The sequence below is a fragment of the Scyliorhinus torazame genome, chromosome 12 (assembly GCF_047496885.1).
Source record: "Scyliorhinus torazame isolate Kashiwa2021f chromosome 12, sScyTor2.1, whole genome shotgun sequence".
Classification (NCBI taxonomy): Eukaryota; Metazoa; Chordata; class Chondrichthyes; order Carcharhiniformes; family Scyliorhinidae; genus Scyliorhinus; species Scyliorhinus torazame.
Window position 1 is genome coordinate 137,067,912 of NC_092718.1, and position 18,221 is coordinate 137,086,132.

Genomic DNA, 18,221 nt, shown 5'->3' on the forward strand with positions numbered 1-18,221 from the left:
GCGCGCGCGCTCTCTCCCTTCCTCCTCACGCGCGCGCGCTCGCTCTCTCCCTTCCTCCCTCACGCGCGCGCCGCGCTCTCCTCCCTTCCTCCCTCACGCGCGCGCGCGCTCTCTCCCTTCCTCCCTCACGCGCGCGCGCGCTCTCTCCCTTCCTCCCTCACGCGCGCGCGCGCTCTCTCCCTTCCTCCCTCACGCGCGCGCGCGCTCTCTCTCCCTTCCTCCCTCACGCTGCGCGCGCGCTCTCTCCCTTCCTCCCTCACGCGCGCGCGCGCTCTCTCCCTTCCTCCCTCACGCGCGCGCGCGCTCTCTCCCTTCCTCCCTCACGCGCGCGCGCGCTCTCTCCCTTCCTCCCTCACGCGCGCGCGCGCTCTCTCCCCTTCCTCCCTCACGCGCGCGCGCGCTCTCTCCCTTCCTCCCTCACGCGCGCGCAGCGCTCTCTCCCTTCCTCCCTCACGCGCGCGCGCGCTCTCTCCCTTCCTCCCTCACGCGCGCGCGCGCTCTCTCCCTTCCTCCCTCACGCGCGCGCGCGCTCTCTCCCTTCCTCCCTCACGCGCGCGCGCGCTCTCTCCCTTCCTCCTCACGCGCGCGCGCGCTCTCTCCCTTCCTCCCTCACGCGCGCGCGCGCTCTCTCCCTTCCTCCCTCACGCGCGCGCGCGCTCTCTCCCTTCCTCCCTCACCGCGCGCGCGCGCTCTCTCCCTTCCTCCCTCACGCGCGCGCGCGCTCTCTCCCTTCCTCCCTCACGCGCGGCGCGCGCTCTCTCCCTTCCTCCCTCACGCGCGCGCGCTCTCTCCCTTCCTCCCTCACCGCGCGCGCGCTCTCTCCCTTCCTCCCTCACGCGCGCGCGCTCTCTCCCTTCCTCCCTCACGCGCGCGCGCTCTCTCCCTTCCTCCCTCACGGCGCGCGCTCTCTCCCTTCCTCCTCACGCGCGCGCGCTCTCTCTCCCTTCCTCCCTCACGCCGCGCGCGCTCTCTCCCTTCCTCCCTCACGCGCGCGCGCTCTCTCCCTTCCTCCCTCACGCGCGCGCGCTCTCTCCCTTCCTCCCTCACGCGCGCGCGCTCTCTCCCTTCCTCCCTCACGCGCGCCGCGCTCTCTCCCTTCCTCCCTCACGCGCGCGCGCGCTCTCTCCCTTCCTCCCTCACGCGCGCGCGCTCTCTCCCTTCCTCCCTCACGCGCGCGCGCGCTCTCTCCCTTCCTCCCTCACGCGCGCGCGCGCTCTCTCCCTTCCTCCCTCACGCGCGCGCGCGCTCTCTCCCTTCCTCCCTCACGCGCGCGCGCGCTCTCTCCCTTCCTCCCTCACGCGCGCGCGCGCTCTCTCCCTTCCTCCCTCACGCGCGCGCGCGCTCTCTCCCTTCCTCCCTCACGCGCGCGCGCGCTCTCGTCCCTTCCTCCCTCACGCGGCGCGCGCGCTCTCTCCCTTCCTCCCTCACGCGCGCGCGCGCTCTCTCCCTTCCTCCCTCACGCGCGCGCGCTCTCTCCCTTCCTCCCTCACGCGCGCGCGCTCTCTCCCTTCCTCCCTCACGCGCGCGCGCTCTCTCCCTTCCTCCCTCACGCGCGCGCGCTCTCTCCCTTCCTCCCTCACGCGCGCGCGCTCTCTCCCTTCCTCCCTCACGCGCGCGCGCTCTCTCTCCTTCCTCCCTCACGCGCGCGCGCTCTCTCCCTTCCTCCCTCACGCGCGCGCGCTCTCTCCCTTCCTCCCTCACGCGCGCGCGCTCTCTCCCTTCCTCCCTCACGCGCGCGCGCTCTCTCCCTTCCTCCCTCACGCGCGCGCGCTCTCCCTTCCTCCCTCACGCGCGCGCGCTCTCTCCCTTCCTCCCTCACGCGCGCGCGCTCTCTCCCTTCCTCCCTCACGCGCGCCGCGCTCTCTCCCTTCCTCCCTCACGCGCGCGCGCTCTCTCCCTTCCTCCCTCACGCGCGCCCTCCCAGCGCTCTCTCCCTTCCTCCCTCACGCGCGCGCGCTCTCTCCCTTCCTCCCTCACGCGCGCGCGCTCTCTCCCTTCCTCCTCACGCGCGCGCGCTCTCTCCCCTTCCTCCCTCACGCGCGCGCGCTCTCTCCCTTCCTCCCTCACGCGCGCGCGCTCTCTCCCTTCCTCCCTCACGCGCGCGCGCTCTCTCCCTTCCTCCCTCACGCGCGCGCGCTCTCTCCCTTCCTCCCTCACGCGCGCGCGCTCTCTTCCTCCACTCCCTTCCTCCCTCACGCGCGCGCCGCTCTCTCCCTTCCTCCCTCACGCGCGCGCGCTCTCTCCCTTCCTCCCCTCACGCGCGCGCGCTCTCTCCCTTCCTCCCTCACGCGCGCGCGCTCTCTCCCTTCCTCCCTCACGCGCGCGCGCTCTCTCCCTTCCTCCCTCACGCGCGCGCGCTCTCTCCCTTCCTCCCTCACGCGCGCGCGCTCTCTCCCTTCCTCCCTCACGCGCGCGCGCTCTCTCCCCTTCCTCCCTCACGCGCGCGCGCTCTCTCCCTTCCTCCCTCACGCGCGCGCGCTCTCTCCCTTCCTCCCTCACGCGCGCGCGCTCTCTCCCTTCCTCCCTCACGCGCGCGCGCTCTCTCCCTTCCTCCCTCACGCGCGCGCGCTCTCTCCCTTCCTCCCTCACGCGCGCGCGCTCTCTCCCTTCCTCCCTCACGCGCGCGCGCTCTCTCCCTTCCTCCCTCACCGCGCGCGCGCTCTCTCCCTTCCTCCCTCACGCGCGCGCGCTCTCTCCCTTCCTCCCTCACGCGCGCGCGCTCTCTCCTTCCTCCCTCACGCGCGCGCGCTCTCTCCCTTCCTCCCTCACGCGCGCGCGCTCTCTCCCTTCCTCCCTCACGCGCGCGCGCTCTCTCCCTTCCTCCCTCACGCGCGCGCGCTCTCTCCCTTCCTCCCTCCCGCGCGCGCGCTCTCTCCCTTCCTCCCTCCCGCGCGCGCGCTCTCTCCCTTCCTCCCTCCCGCGCGCGCGCTCTCTCCCCTTCCTCCCTCCCGCGCGCGCGCTCTCTCCCTTCCTCCCTCCGCGCGCGCGCTCTCTCCCTTCCTCCCTCCCGCGCGCGCGCTCTCTCCCTTCCTCCCTCCCGCGCGCGCGCTCTCTCCCTTCCTCCCTCCCGCGCGCGCGCTCTCTCCCTTCCTCCCTCCCGCGCGCGCGCTCTCTCCCTTCCTCCCTCCCGCGCGCGCGCTCTCTCCCTTCCTCCCTCCCGCGCGCGCGCTCTCTCCCTTCCTCCCTCCCGCGCGCGCGCTCTCTCCCTTCCTCCCTCCCGCGCGCGCGCTCTCTCCCTTCCTCCCTCCCGCGCGCGCGCTCTCTCCCTTCCTCCCTCCCGCGCGCGCGCTCTCTCCCTTCCTCCCTCCCGCGCGCGCGCTCTCTCCCTTCCTCCCTCCCGCGCGCGCGCTCTCTCCCTTCCTCCCTCCCGCGCGCGCGCTCTCTCCCTTCCTCCTCCCGCGCGCGCGCTCTCTCCCTTCCTCCCTCCCGCGCGCGCGCTCTCTCCTTCCTCCCTCCCGCGCGCGCGCTCTCTCCCTTCCTCCCTCCCGCGCGCGCGCTCTCTCCCTCCTCCCTCCCGCGCGCGCGCTCTCTCCCTTCCTCCCTCCCGCGCGCGCTCTCTCCCTTCCTCCCTCCCGCGCGCTCGCTCTCTCCCTTCCTCCCTCCCGCGCGCGGCGCTCTCTCCCTTCCTCCCTCCCGCGCGCGCGCTCTCTCCCTTCCTCCCTCCCGCGCGCGCGCGCCCCTCTCACCCTTCCTCCCTCACGCGCGCGCGCCCTCTCACCCTTCCTCCCTCCCGCGCGCGCGCGCCCTCTCACCCTTCCTCCCTCCCGCGCGCGCCCTCTCACCCTTCCTCCCTCACGCGCGCGCGCCCTCTCACCCTTCCTCCCTCACGCGCGCGCCCTCTCACCCTTCCTCCCTCACGCGCGCGCCCTCTCACCCTTCTCCCTCACGCGCGCGCCCTCTCACCCTTCCTCCCTCACGCGCGCGCAGCGCCCTCTCACCCTTCCTCCCGCGCCCTCTCACCCTTCCTCCCTCGCGCGCGCGCCCTCTCACCCTTCCTCCCTCGCGCGCGCGCCCTCTCACCCTTCCTCCCTCGCGCGCGCGCCCTCCCACCCTTCCTCACGCGCGCGCGCGCCCTCCCACCCTTCCTCCCTCACGCGCGCGCCCTCTCACCCTTCCTCCCTCACGCGCGCGCCCTCTCACCCTTCCTCCCTCACGCGCGCGCCCTCTCACCCTTCCTCCCTCACGCGCGCGCCCTCTCACCCTTCCTCCCTCACGCGCGCGCGCGCGCCCTCTCACCCTTCCTCCCTCACAGCGCGCGCGCGCGCCCTCTCACCCTTCCTCCCTCACGCGCGCGCCCTCTCACCCTTCCTCCCTCACGCCGCGCGCCCTCTCACCCTTCCTCCCTCACGCGCGCGCCCTCTCACCCTTCCTCCCTCACGCGCGCGCCCTCTCACCCTTCCTCCCTCACGCGCGCGCCCCTCTCACCCTTCCTCCCTCACGCGCGCGCCCTCTCACCCTTCCTCCCTCACGCGCGCGCCCTCTCACCCTTCCTCCCTCACGCGCGCGCCCTCTCACCCTTCCTCCCTCACGCGCGCGCCCTCTCACCCTTCCTCCCTCACGCGCGCGCGCCCTCTCACCCTTCCTCCCTCACGCGCGCGCGCCCTCTCACCCTTCCTCCCTCACGCGCGCGCGCCCTCTCACCCTTCCTCCCTCACGCCGCGCGCGCCCTCTCACCCTTCCTCCTCACGCGCGCGCGCCCTCTCACCCTTCCTCCCTCACGCTGCGCGCGCCCCTCTCACCCTTCCTCCCTCCCGCGCGCGCGCCCTCTCACCCTTCCTCCTCCCCCGCGCGCGCCCTCTCACCCTTCCTCCCTCCCGCACGCGCCCTCTCACCCTTCCTCCCCGTCTCTCACGCTCACTCCCGTCTGTCACGCTCACTCCCCGTCTCTCACGCTCATCCCCGTCTCTCACGCTCACTCCCCGTCTCTCACGCTCACTCCCCGTCTCTCACGCTCACTCCCCGTCTTCACGCTCACTCCCCGTCTCTCACGCTCACTCCCCGTCTCTCACGCTCACTCCCCGTCTCTCACGCTCACTCCCCGTCTCTCACGCTCACTCCCCGTCTCTCACGCTCACTCCCCGTCTCTCACAGCTCACTCCCCGTCTCTCACGCTCACTCCCCGTCTCTCACGCTCACTCCCCGTCTCTCACGCTCACTCCCGTCTCTCACGCTCACTCCCCGTCTCTCACGCTCACTCCCCCGTCTCTCACGCTCACTCCCCGTCTCTCACGCTCACTCCCCGTCTCTCACGCTCACTGGAATGTCTCTCTCTCTCTCTCTCCTCTCTCTCTCCTCGACTCTCTCTTTCTCTCTGTGCTGGTCAGTGTGCATTCTCTCTCTGATCGCTCACCAATGGTTGATGTGTAGTCTGTTGCTCCAAAGATAAGCTCTGGTGCTCGATAGTACCGTGAGCAGATGTATGATACATTAGGTTCTCCCCTGACAAGCTGCTTCGCACTGTAATCAACAGAAACATAATTTTAGGCTAGCATAGCAGGGAACCCCCCTTTCTTTCATGTACAGTAACGTGTAAGGCAGTGAAGGGCTGAACACACACCAGTCAGACACAAGTTAACGGTCATGTTCACTATCCTCTTTGACTTGCAAAGTCGGCAAATGGGCACGAGAAGCCGGAGGGGGCACGATCAACGTAACTGCCTTGAATGCCCTCAACATGAGGCAACCAGCTGCGGATACGTGAGAGATGGGATCACACCCAGCCAACAGGACCTTTATATTGAGCAAGAATGGCCTGCAAAACATGGTAACATTATACATGTGCGGCATACCACATGATAAAATGTAAAACATTACTCGTGATAAGGTGGCCATTCAACCAGCTAACACAGCACACAGGGGAGCATTCTTGGGTGCAGCACGAGGGCAACACACCCCCTGACATACAGGCTGCACGCATCACACCCCGTCTCATACAGGCTGCACGCACCACACCCCATGACATGCAGACTACACGTATCACACTTCCCGACATACATGCTGCACATATCACACCCAGTGACATACAGGCAGCACGCACGACACCCCGTGACGTACAGGCTGCACGCATCACACCCACTGATCTGCAGGCTGCACGCATCACACCCCATGACACAGGCTACATGCATCACAGCCCGTGACATATACGATGCATGTATCACCCCCCCCCACCCCACGACATACAGGCTGCACGAATCCCCCACCCCCATGACATACACGCTGAACTTATCACACCCCGCGACACACCGGTTGCACGCATCACACCCCACCCTGTGACATACAGGTTGCACTCATCACACCCCGTGACATACAGGCTGCACGCATCACACCCTGTGACCTACAGGCTACACGCATCACACCCCACCCTGTGACATATAGGCTGCACGTATCACACCCCGTGACATACAGGCTGCACGCATCACACCCTGTGACCTACAGGCTACACGCATCACAACCCACCCTGTGACATACAGGCTGCACGCATCACACCCCGTGACATACAGGCATCATACATCCCCGTGGCACACAGGCTGCACATATCACACCCCAGTGACATACAAGCTGCAAGCATCATACCCAGTGACATACACCTGCATGTATCACACTTCCTGACATACAGGTTGCACATATCACACCCAGTGACATACAGGCCGCACATAGCACACCCCGTGACATACAGGCTGCACATAGCACACCCCGTGACATACAGGCTGCATGCATCACACCCCATGACATACAGGCTACACGCATCACACCCCCACTCCACCCCTTGACATACAGTCTGCATGAATCTCACACCCAGAGAGAGACAGGCTGCACGCATCTCACCCCGTGACCTATAGGCTGCACGCATCACACACCATGACATACAGGCTACATGCATCACACACCAAGACATACAGGCTGCACATATCACACCCCGTGACATACAGGCTGCACGCCTCACACCCCGTGATCTACAGGCTGCACGTATCACACCCCTTGACATACAGGCTACATGCATTACACCCCATGACATACAGGCTGCACGCTTCTCACCCCGTGACCTACAGGCTACACGCATCACACACCGTGACAAAGAACAAAGAGAACAATGAAAATTACAGCACAGGAACAGGCCCTTCGTCCCTCCCAGCCTGCGCCGATCCAGATCCTTTATCTAAACCTGTCACCTATTTTCCAAGGATCTACTTCCCTCCGTTCCCCGCCTGTTAATATATCTATCTAGATGCATCTTGAATGATGCTATCGTGCCCACCTCTACCACCTCCGCTGGCAAAGCGTTTCAGGCACCCACCACCCTCTGCGTAAAAAACTTTCCACGCATATCTCCCTCAAACTTTCCCCCTATCACCTTGAAATCGTCACCCCTTGTAATTGACACCCCCACTCTTTGAAAAAGGTTGTTGCTATCCACTCTGTCCATACCTCTCAGAATTTTGTAGACCTCAATCAGGTCCCCCCTCGACCTCCGGCTTTCCAACGAAAACAATCCTAATCTATTCAACCTTGCTTCATAGCTAGCACCCTCCATACCAGGCAACATCCTGGTGAACCTCCTCTGCACCTTCTCCAAAGCATCCACATCCTTTTGGGAATGTGGTGACCAGAACTGCACGCAGTATTCCAAATGTGGCCTAACCAAAGTCCTATACAACTGTAACATGACCTGCCGACTCTTGTACTCAATACCCTGTCCTATGAAGGCAAGCATGCTGTATGCCTTCTTGACCACTCTATTGACCTGCGTTGCCACCTTCAGGGTACAATGGACCTGAACTCCCAGATCTCTCTGCACATCAATTTTCCCCAGGACTCTTCCATTGACCGTATAGTCCGCTCTTGACTTAGATCTTCCAAAATGCATCACCTCGCATTTGCCTGGATTGAACTCCATCTGCCATTTCTCTGCCCAACTCTCCAATCTATCTATATTCTGCTGTATTCTCTGACAGTCCTCCTCGCTATCTGCAACTCCACCAATCTTAGTATCATCTGCAAACTTGCTAATCAGACCACCTATACCTTCGTCCAGATCATTTAAGTATATCACAAACAACAGTGGTCCGAGCACGGATCCCTTTCTCCATTTTGAGACCCTCCCTTCCACCACTACTCTCTGTCTCCTGTTGCCCAGCCAGTTCTTTATCCATCTAGCTAGTACACCCTGAACCCCATATAACTTCACTTTTTCCATCAACCTGCCATGGGAAACTTTATCAAACGCCTTATACGTCCATGTACATGAGATCTACAGCCCTTCCCTCATCAATTAACTTTGTCACTTCCTCAAAGAATTCTATTAGGTTTGTAAGACATGACCTTCCCTGCACAAAACCAGGCTGCCTATCACTGATAAGTCTACTTTCTTCCAAATGTGAATAGATCCTATCCCTCAGTATCTTCTCCAACAGTTTGCCTACCACTGACGTCAAGCTCACAAGTCTATAATTCCCTGGATTATCCCTGCTACCCTTCTTAAACAAAGGGACAAAATTAGCAATTCTCCAGTCCTCCGGGACCTCACCCGTGCTCAAGGATGCTGCAAAGATATCTGTTAAGGCCCCAGCTATTTCGTCCCTCGCTTCCCTCAGTAACCTGGGATAGATCCCAACCGGACCTGGGGACTTGTCCACCTTAATGCCTTTTAGAATACCCAAAACTTCCCCCTTCCTTATGCTGACTTGACCTAGAGTATTTAAACATCCATCCCTAGCCTCAACATCCATCATGTCCCTCTCCTTGGTGAATACCGATGCAAAGTACTCATTAAGAATCTCACCCATTTCCTCTGACTCCACGCATAAATTCCCTCTTTTGTCTTTGAGTGGGCCAATCCTTTCTCTAGTTACCCTCTTGCTCCTTATATACGAATAAAAGGCTTTGGGATTTTCCTTAACCCTGTTAGCCATCTTTATTGCACGTTTGAGATTTGTCCAACTTTCCAGATATTCCTCCAAAGCTTCATCAGTTCTAAATCGCCGAGATCTTATGTATGCTTCCTTTTTCATCTTAGCTAGTCTCACAATTCCACCCGTCATCCATGGTTCCCTCATCTTGCCATTTCTATCCCTCATTTTCACAGGGACAGGTCTGTCCTGCACTCTAATCAACCTTTCCTTAAAAGACTCCCACATTTCAAATGTGGATTTACCATTAAACAGCTACTCCCAATCCACATTCCCTAGCTCCTGCCGAATTTTGTTATACTTGGCCTTTCCCCAATTTAGCACTCTTCCTTTAGGACCACTCCTGTCTTTGTCCATGATATTCTAAAACTTACGGAATTGTGATCGCTGTTCCCAAAGTAATCACCGACCTCTACAAACGGGATGGTCTACACCTGGACCAGAGAGGTACCAATATCCTGGGGGGGAAATTTGCTAATGCTCTTCGGGGGGGGTTTAAACTAGTTCAGCAGGGGCTTGGGAACCTGAATTGTAGCTCCAGTATACAGGAGGTTGAGAGTAGTGAGGTCATGAGTAAGGTTTCAAAGTTGCAGGAGTGTACCGGCAGGCAGGAAGGTGTTTAAAGTGTGTCTTCTTCAATGCCAGGAGCATCCGGAATAAGGTGGGTGAACTTGCGGCATGGGTTGGTACCTGGGACTTCGATGTTGTGGCCATTTCGGAGACATGGATAGAGCAGGGACAGGAATGGTTGTTGCAGGTGCCGGAGTTTAGATATTTCAGTAAGCTCAGGGAAGGTGGTAAAAGAGGGGGAGGAGTGGCATTGTTAGTCAAGGACAGTATTACCGTGGCAGAAAGGACGTTTAATGAGGACTCGTCTACTGAGGTAGTATGGGCTGAGGTTAGAAACAGGAAAGGAGAGGTCACCCTGTTAGGGGTTTTCTATAGGCCTCCGAAAAGTTCCAGAGATGTAGAGGAAAGGATTGCAAAGATGATTCTGGATAGGAGCGAAAGCAACAGGGTAGTTGTCCAAATATTGACTGGAAACGCTATAGTTCGAGTACTTTAGATGGGTCCGTTTTTGTCCGTGTGCAGGAGGGTTTCCTGACACAGTATGTAGATAGGCCAACGAGATGCGAGGCCGTATTGGATTTGGTACTGGGTAATAAACCAGGACAGGTGTTAGATTTGGAGGTAGGTGAGCACGTTGGTGCTAGTGAGCACAATTCGATTAAATTTACTTTAGTGATGGAAAGGGATAGGTATATACCGCAGGGCAAGAGTTATATCTGGGGGAAAGGCAATTATGATGCGATGAGGCAAGACTTAGGATGCATTGGACTAAAGCAGTCAAAACACTTGTCAAGAGGAAGAAGGAGGCTTATATAAAGATGACACATGAAGGTTCAGTTAGGGCGCTCGAGAGTTACAAGTTAGCTAGGAAGGACCTAAAGAGAGAGCTAAGAAGAGCCAGGAGGGGACATGAGAAGTCTTTGGCAGGTAGGATCAAGGATAACCCTAAAGCTTTCTATAGATATGTCAGGAATAAAAGAATGACTAGGGTAAGAGTAGGGCCAGTCAAGGACAGTAGTGGGAAGTTGTGCTTGGAGTCCGAGGAGATAGGAGAAGTGCTAAATGAATATTTTTCGTCAGTATTCACACAGGGTAAAAGACAATGTTGTCGAGGAGAATACTGAGATTCAGGCTACTAGACTAGAAGGGCTTGAGGTTCAGAAGGAGGCGGTGTTAGCAATTCTGGAAAGTGTGAAAATAGATAAGTCCCCTGGGCCGGATGGGATTTATCCTACTCTGGGAAGCGAGGGAGGAGATTGCTGAGCCTTTGGCTTTGATCTTTAAGTCATCTTTGTCTACAGGAATAGTGACAGGAGTCTGGAGGATAGCAAATGTTGTCCCCTTGTTCAAGAAGGGGAGTAGAGACAACCCCGGTATCTATAGACCAGTGAGCCTTACATCTGTTGTGGGCAATATCTTGGAAAGGTTTATAAGAGATAGGATGTATAATCATCTGGAAAGGAATAATTTGATTAGAGATCGTCAATATGGTTTTGTGAAGGGTAGGTCGTGCCTCACAAACCTTATTGAGTTCTTTGAGAAGGTGACCAAACAGGTGAATGAGGGTAAAGCAGTTGATGTGGTGTATATGGATTTCAGTAAAGCGTTTGATAAGGCTGAGAGGTGGCAAATGGAGTTTAATGCAGAAAAGTGTGAGGTGATTCATTTTGGAAGGAATAACAGGTAGACAGAGTACTGGGCTAATGGTAAGATTCTTGGCAGTGTGGATGAGCAGAGAGATCTCGGTGTCCATGTACATAGATCCCTGAAAGTTGCCACCCAGGTTGAGAGGATTGTTAAGTAGGCGTACGGTGTGTTAGCTTTTATTGGTAGAGGGATTGAGTTTCGGAGCCATGAGGTCATGTTGCAGCTGTACAAAACTCTGGTGCGGTCGCATTTGGAGAATTGCGTGCAATTCTGGTCGCCGCATTATAGGAAGGATGTGGAAGCATTGGAAAGGGTGCAGAGGAGATTTACCAGAATGTTGCCTGGTATGGAGGGAAGATCTTATGAGTTAAGGCTGAGGGACTTGAGGCTGTTTTCGTTAGAGAGAAGAAGGTTAAGAGGTGACTTAATTGTGGCATACAAGATGATCAGAGGATTGGATAAGGTGGACAGTGAGAGCCTTTTTCCTCGGATGGTGATGTCTAGCACGAGGGGACATACCTTTAAATTGAGGGGAGATAGATATATGACAGATGTCAGAGGTAGGTTCTTTACTCAGAGAGTAGTAAGGGCATGGAATGCCCTGCCTGCAACAGTAGTGGACTCACCAACACTAAGGGTATTCAAATGGTCATTGGATAGACATATGGACGATAAGGGAATAGTGTAGATGGGCTTTAGAGTAGTTTCACAGGTCGGCGCAACATCGAGGGCCGAAGGGCCTGTACTGCGCTGCAATGTTCTATGTTCTATGAAACTTCAACCACCTGGCCGGGATCATTCCGGGACATACAGGCTGCACGTATCACACCCCGCGACATACAGGCTGCACGTATCACATCCCGTGACCTACAGGCTGCACGCATCACACCCTGTGACATACAGGCTGCACGCATCACACCCCGTGACATACAGGCTGCACGTATCACACCCCGCGACATACAGGCTGCACGCATCACACCCCGTGACCTACAGGCTGCACGCATCACACCCCGTAACCTACAGGCTGCACACATCACATCCCGTGACATACAGGCTACACGCATCACACCCCATGACATACAGGCTACACGCATCACACCCCATGACATGCGTACACGCATCACAGCCCACGACAGACACGCTGCACAGATCACACCCCCATGACATATAGGCTGCACGTATCAACACCCCACCCCTTGACATAGTCTGCACGAATCATACACCCTGTGATCTACAGGTTGCACGTATCGCACCCCGTGACAGACCGGTTGCACATATCATACCCCGTGACAGACAGTCTACATGCATCACACCCCGTGACATACGGGCTGCACGGATCACACACCCCATGACATACAGGCTGCACAGGTCACTCCCCCGTGACATACAGGCTGCACGTATCACACCCCGTGGCATAAAGGCGGCACAAAACACATGCCCCACCACCCACTCCCCACTCCCTCCCGTGACATACAGGCTGCACGTATAATACCCCGTGACATACAAGCTGCACGTATCACACCCCGTGACATACAAGCTGCACGCATCACACCCCGTGACCTACAGGCTGCACGCATCACACCCCGTGACCGACAGGCTGCACGCATCACACCCCGTGACCGACAGGCTGCACGCATCACACCCCGTGACCTACAGGCTGCACGCATCACACCCCGTGACCTACAGGCTGCACGCATCACACACCCCCGTGACATACATAGAACATAGAACATAGAAAATACAGCACAGAACAGGCCCTTCGGCCCACGATGTTGTGCCGAACCTTTGTCCTAGATTTATCATAGATTATCATTGAATTTACAGTGCAGAAGGAGGCCATTCGGCCCTTTGAGTTTGCACCGGCTCTTGGAAAGAGCACCCTACCCAAATTCAACACCTCCACCCAACACCAAGGGCAATTTGGACATTAAGGGCAATTTATCATTGGCCAATTCACCTAACCCGCACATCTTTGGCCTGTGGGAGGAAACCGGAGCACCCGGAGGAAACCCACGCAGACACGGGGAGGACGTGCAGACTCAGCACAGACAGTGACCCAAGCCGGAATCGAACCTGGGACCCTGGAGCTGTGAAGCAATTGTGCTATCCACAATGCTACCGTGCTGCCCTTGAGAACAAATAAATCTACACTATATCATTTTACTGTAATCCATGTACCTATACAATAGCTGCTTGAAGGTCCCTAATGTTTCCGACTCAACTACTTCCACAGGCAGTGCATTCCATGCCCTCACTACTCTCTGGGTAAAGAACCTACCTTTGATATCCCTCCTACATCTTCCACCTTTCACCTTCAATTTATGTCCCCTTGTAATGGTTTGTTCCACCCGGGGGAAAAGTCTCTGACTGTCGACTCTATCTATTCCCCTGATCATCTTATAAACCTCTATCAAGTCGCCCCTCATTCTTCTCCGTTCTAATGAGAAAAGGCCTAGCACCCTCAACCTTTCCTTGTAAGACCTGCTCTCCATTCCAGGCAACATCCTGGTGAGTCTTCTTTGCACCTTTTCCAAAGCTTCCACATCCTTCCTAAAATGAGGCGACCAAAACTGTACACAGTACTCCAAATGTGGCCTTTCCAAAGTTTTGTACAGCTGCATCATCACCTCACGGCTCTTAAATTCAATCCCTCTGTTAATGAACGCGAGCACGCCATAGGCCTTCTTCACAGCTCTATCCACTTGAGTGGCAACTTTCAAAGATGTATGAACATAGACCCCAAGATCTCTCTGCTCCTCCACATTGCCAAGAACTCTACCGTTAACCCCGTATTCCGCATTCATATTTGTCCTTCCAAAATGGACAACCTCACACTTTTCAGGGTTAAACTCCATCTGCCACTTCTAAGCCCAGCTCTGCATCCTATCTATGTCTCTTTGCAGCCGACAACAGCCCTCCTTACTATCCACAACTCGACCAATCTTCGTATCGTCTGCAAATTTACTGACCCACCCTTCAACTCCCTCATTCAAGTCATTAATGAAAATCACAAACAGCAGAGGACCCAGAACTGATCCCTGCGGTACGCCACTGGTAACTGGGATCCAGGCTGAATATTTGCCATCCACCACCACTCTCGGACTTCTATCGGTTAGCCAGTTCGTTATCCAACTGGCCAAATTTCCCACTATCCCATGCCTCCTTACTTTCTTCATAAGCCTACCATGGGGAAATTTATCAAATGCCTTACTAAAATCCATGTACACTACATCCACTGCTTTACCTTCATCCACATGCTTGGTCACCTCCTCAAAGAATTCAATAAGACTTGTAAGGCAAGACCTACCCCTCACAAATCCGTGCTGACTATCCCGAATGAAGCAGTGTCTTTCCAGATGCTCAGAAATCCTATCCTTCAGTACCCTTTCCATTACTTTGCCTACCACCGAAGTAAGACCAACTGGCCTGTAATTCCCAGGGTTATCCCTAGTCCCTTTTTTGAACGGGGCACGGCATTCGCCACTCTCCAATCCCCTGGTACCACCCCTGTTGACAGTGAGGACGAAAAGATCATTGCCAACGGCTCTGCAATTTCATCTCTTGCTTCCCATAGAATCCTTGGATATATCCCGTCAGGCCCGGGGGACTTGTCTATCCTCAAGTTTTTCAAAATGCCCAACACATCTTCCTTCCTAACAAGTATTTCCTCGAGCTTACCAATCTGTTTCACACTGTCCTCTCCAACAATATCGCCCCTCTCATTTGTAAATACAGAAGAAAAGTACTCTTTCAAGACCTCTCCTATCTCTTCAGACTCAATACACAATAAACAACAAAGAACAAAGAAATGTACAGCACAGGAACAGGCCCTTCGGCCCTCCAAGCCCGTGCCGACCATGCTGCCCGAGTAAACTACAATCTTCTACACTTCCTGGGTCCGTATCCTTCTATTCCCATCCTATTCATGTATTTGTCAAGATGCCCCTTAAATGTCCCTATCGTCCCTGCTTCCACCACCTCCTCCGGTAGCGAGTTCCAGGCACCACTACCCTCTGCGTAAAAAACTTGCCTCGTACATCTACTCTAAACCTTGCCCCTCTCACCTTAAACCTATGCCCCCTAGTAATTGACCCCTCTACCCTGGGGAAAAGCCTCTGACTATCCACTTTGTCTATGCCCCTCATAATTTTGTATACCTTTATCAGGTCTCCCCTCAACCTCCTTTGATCCAGTGAGAACAAACCAAGTTTATTCAACCGCTCCTCATAGCTAATGCCCTCCATACCAGGCAACATTCTGGTAAATCTCTTCTGCACCCTCTCTAAAGCCTCCACATCCTTCTGGTAGTGTGGCGACCAGAATTGAACACTATACTCCAAGTGTGGCCTAACTAAGGTTCTATACAGCTTCAACATGACTTGCCAATTCTTATACTCAATGCCCCGGCCAATGAAGGCAAGCATGCCGTATGCCTTCTTGACTACCTTCTCCACCTGTGTTGCCCCTTTCAATTACCTGTGGACCTGTACTCCTAGATCTCTTTGACTTTCAATACTCTTGAGGGTTCTACCATTCACTGTATATTCCCTACCTGCATTAGACCTTCCAAAATGCATTACCTCACATTTGTCCGGATTAAACTCCATCTGCCATCTCTCCGCCCAAGTCTCCAGACAATCTAAATCCTGCTGTATCCTCCGACAGTCCTCATTGCTATCCGCAATTCCACCAACCTTTGTGTCGTCTGCAAACTTACTCATCAGACCAGTTACATTTTCCTCCAAATCATTTATATAGACTACAAAGAGCAACGGTCCCAGCACTGATCCCTGTGGAACACCACTGGTCACAGCCCTCCAATTAGAAAAGCATCCCTCCATTGCTACTCTCTGCCTACTATGGCCTAGCCAGTTCTGTATCCACCTTGCCAGCTCACCCCTGATCCCGTGTGACTTCACCTTTTGTACTAGTCTACCATGAGGGACCTTGTCAAAGGCCTTACTGAAGTCCATATAGACAACATCCTCTGCCCTACCTGCATCAATCATCTTAGTGACCTCCTCGAAAAACTCTATCAAGCTAGTAAGACACGACCTCCCCTTCACAAAACCGTGCTGCCTCTCACTAATACGTCCATTTGCTTCCAAATGGGAGTAGATCCTGTCTCGAAGAATTCTCTCCAGTAATTTCCCTACCACTGAAGTAAGGCTCACCGGCCTGTAGTTCCTGGGATTATCCTTGCTACCCTTCTTAAACAGAGGAACAACATTGGCTATTCTCCAGTCCTCCGGGACATCCCCTGAAGACAGCGAGGATCCAAAGATTTCTGTCAAGGCCTCAGCAATTTCCTCTCCAGCCTCCTTCAGTATTCTGGGGTAGATCCCATCAGGCCCTGGGGACTTATCTACCTTAATATTTTTTAAGACACCCAACACCTCGTCTTTTTGGATCACAATGTGACCCAGGTTGTCGACACCCCCTTCTCCAGACTCAACATCTGCCAATTCCTTCTCTTTGGTGAATACTGATGCAAAGTATTCATTTAGTACCTCGCCCATTTCCTCTGGCTCCACACATAGATTCCCTTGCCTATCCTTCAGTGAGCCAACCCTTTCCCTGGCTACCCTCTTGCTTTTTATGTACGTGTAAAAAGCCTTGGGATTTTCCTTAACCCTATTTGCCAATGACTTTTCGTGACCCCTTCTAGCCCTCCTGACTCCTTGCTTAAGTTCCTTCCTACTTTCCTTATATTCCACGCAGGCTTCGTCTGTTCCCAGCCTTTTAGCCCTGACAAATGCCTCCTTTTTCTTTTTGACGAGGCCTACAATATCACTCGTCATCCAAGGTTCCCGAAAATTGCCGTATTTATCCTTCTTCCTCACAGGAACATGCTGGTCCTGTATTCCTTTCAACTGCCACTTGAAAGCCTCCCACATGTCAGATGTTGATTTGCCCTCAAACATCCGCCCCCAATCTATGTTCTTCAGTTCCCGCCTAATATTGTTATAATTAGCCTTCCCCCAATTTAGCACATTCATCCTCGGACCACTCTTATCTTTGTCCACCAGTACTTTAAAACTTACTGAATTGTGGTCACTGTTACCGAAATGCTCCCCTACTGAAACATCTACCACCTGGCCGGGCTCATTCCCCAATACCAGGTCCAGTACCACCCCTTCCCCAGTTGGACTGTCTACATATTGTTTTAAGAAGCCCTCCTGGATGCTCCTTACAAACTCCGCCCCGTCTAAGCCCCTGGCACTAAGTGAGTCCCAGTCAATATTGGGGAAGTTGAAGTCTCCCATCACCACAACCCTGTTGTTTTTACTCTTTTCCAAAATCTGTCTACCTATCTGCTCCTCTATCTCCCGCTGGCTGTTGGGAGGCCTGTAGTATACCCCCAACATTGTGACTGCACCCTTCTTATTCCTGATCTCTACCCATATAGCCTCACTGCCCTCTGAGGTGTCCTCTCGCAGTACAGCTGTGATATTCTCCCGAACAAGTAGCGCAACTCCGCCTCCCCTTTTACATCCCCCTCTATCCCGCCTGAAACATCTAAATCCTGGAACGTTTAGCTGCCAATCCTGCCCTTCCCTCAACCAGGTCTCTGTAATGGCAACAACATCATGGTTCCAAGTACTAATCCAAGCTCTAAGTTCATCTGCCTTACCCGTAATACTCCTTGCATTAAAACATATGCACTTCAGGCCACCAGACCCGCTGTGTTCAGCAACTTCTCCCTGTCTGCTCTGCCTCAGAGCCACACTGTCCCTATTCCCTAGTTCTACCTCAATGCTCTCACCTTCTGACCTATTGCTCCCGTGCCCACCCCCCTGCCATACTAGTTTAAACCCTCCCGTGTGACACGTGTGACAATCTCCCGCTACTGTCCTTGATCGGACCTACCCTCGCTCTAGTCATTCTCATATTTCTCACATATGTGTAAAAGGCCTTGGGGTTTTCCTTGATCCTACCCGCCAAAGATTGTTCATGCCCTCTCTTAGCTCTCCTAATCCCTTTCTTCAGTTCCCTCCTGGCTATCTTGTATCCCTCCAATGCCCTGTCTGAACCTTGTTTCCTCAGCCTTACATAAGTCACCTTTTTCCTCTTAACAAGACATTCAACCTCTCTTGT

General features: G+C 55.6%; 1 protein-coding gene across 1 annotated transcript in view; it reads right to left on the minus strand.

Annotated features, from left to right (window-relative positions):
* LOC140387104 (glycogen synthase kinase-3 beta-like) overlaps positions 1-18,221 on the minus strand; it is a 79,579-nt gene that overhangs the window by 8,630 nt on the left and 52,728 nt on the right. The window contains exon 7 of the mRNA XM_072470113.1: positions 5,351-5,457. Within this exon, the coding sequence (XP_072326214.1) occupies positions 5,351-5,457 (107 nt within the window). The remainder of the gene's footprint in view (positions 1-5,350; positions 5,458-18,221) is intronic.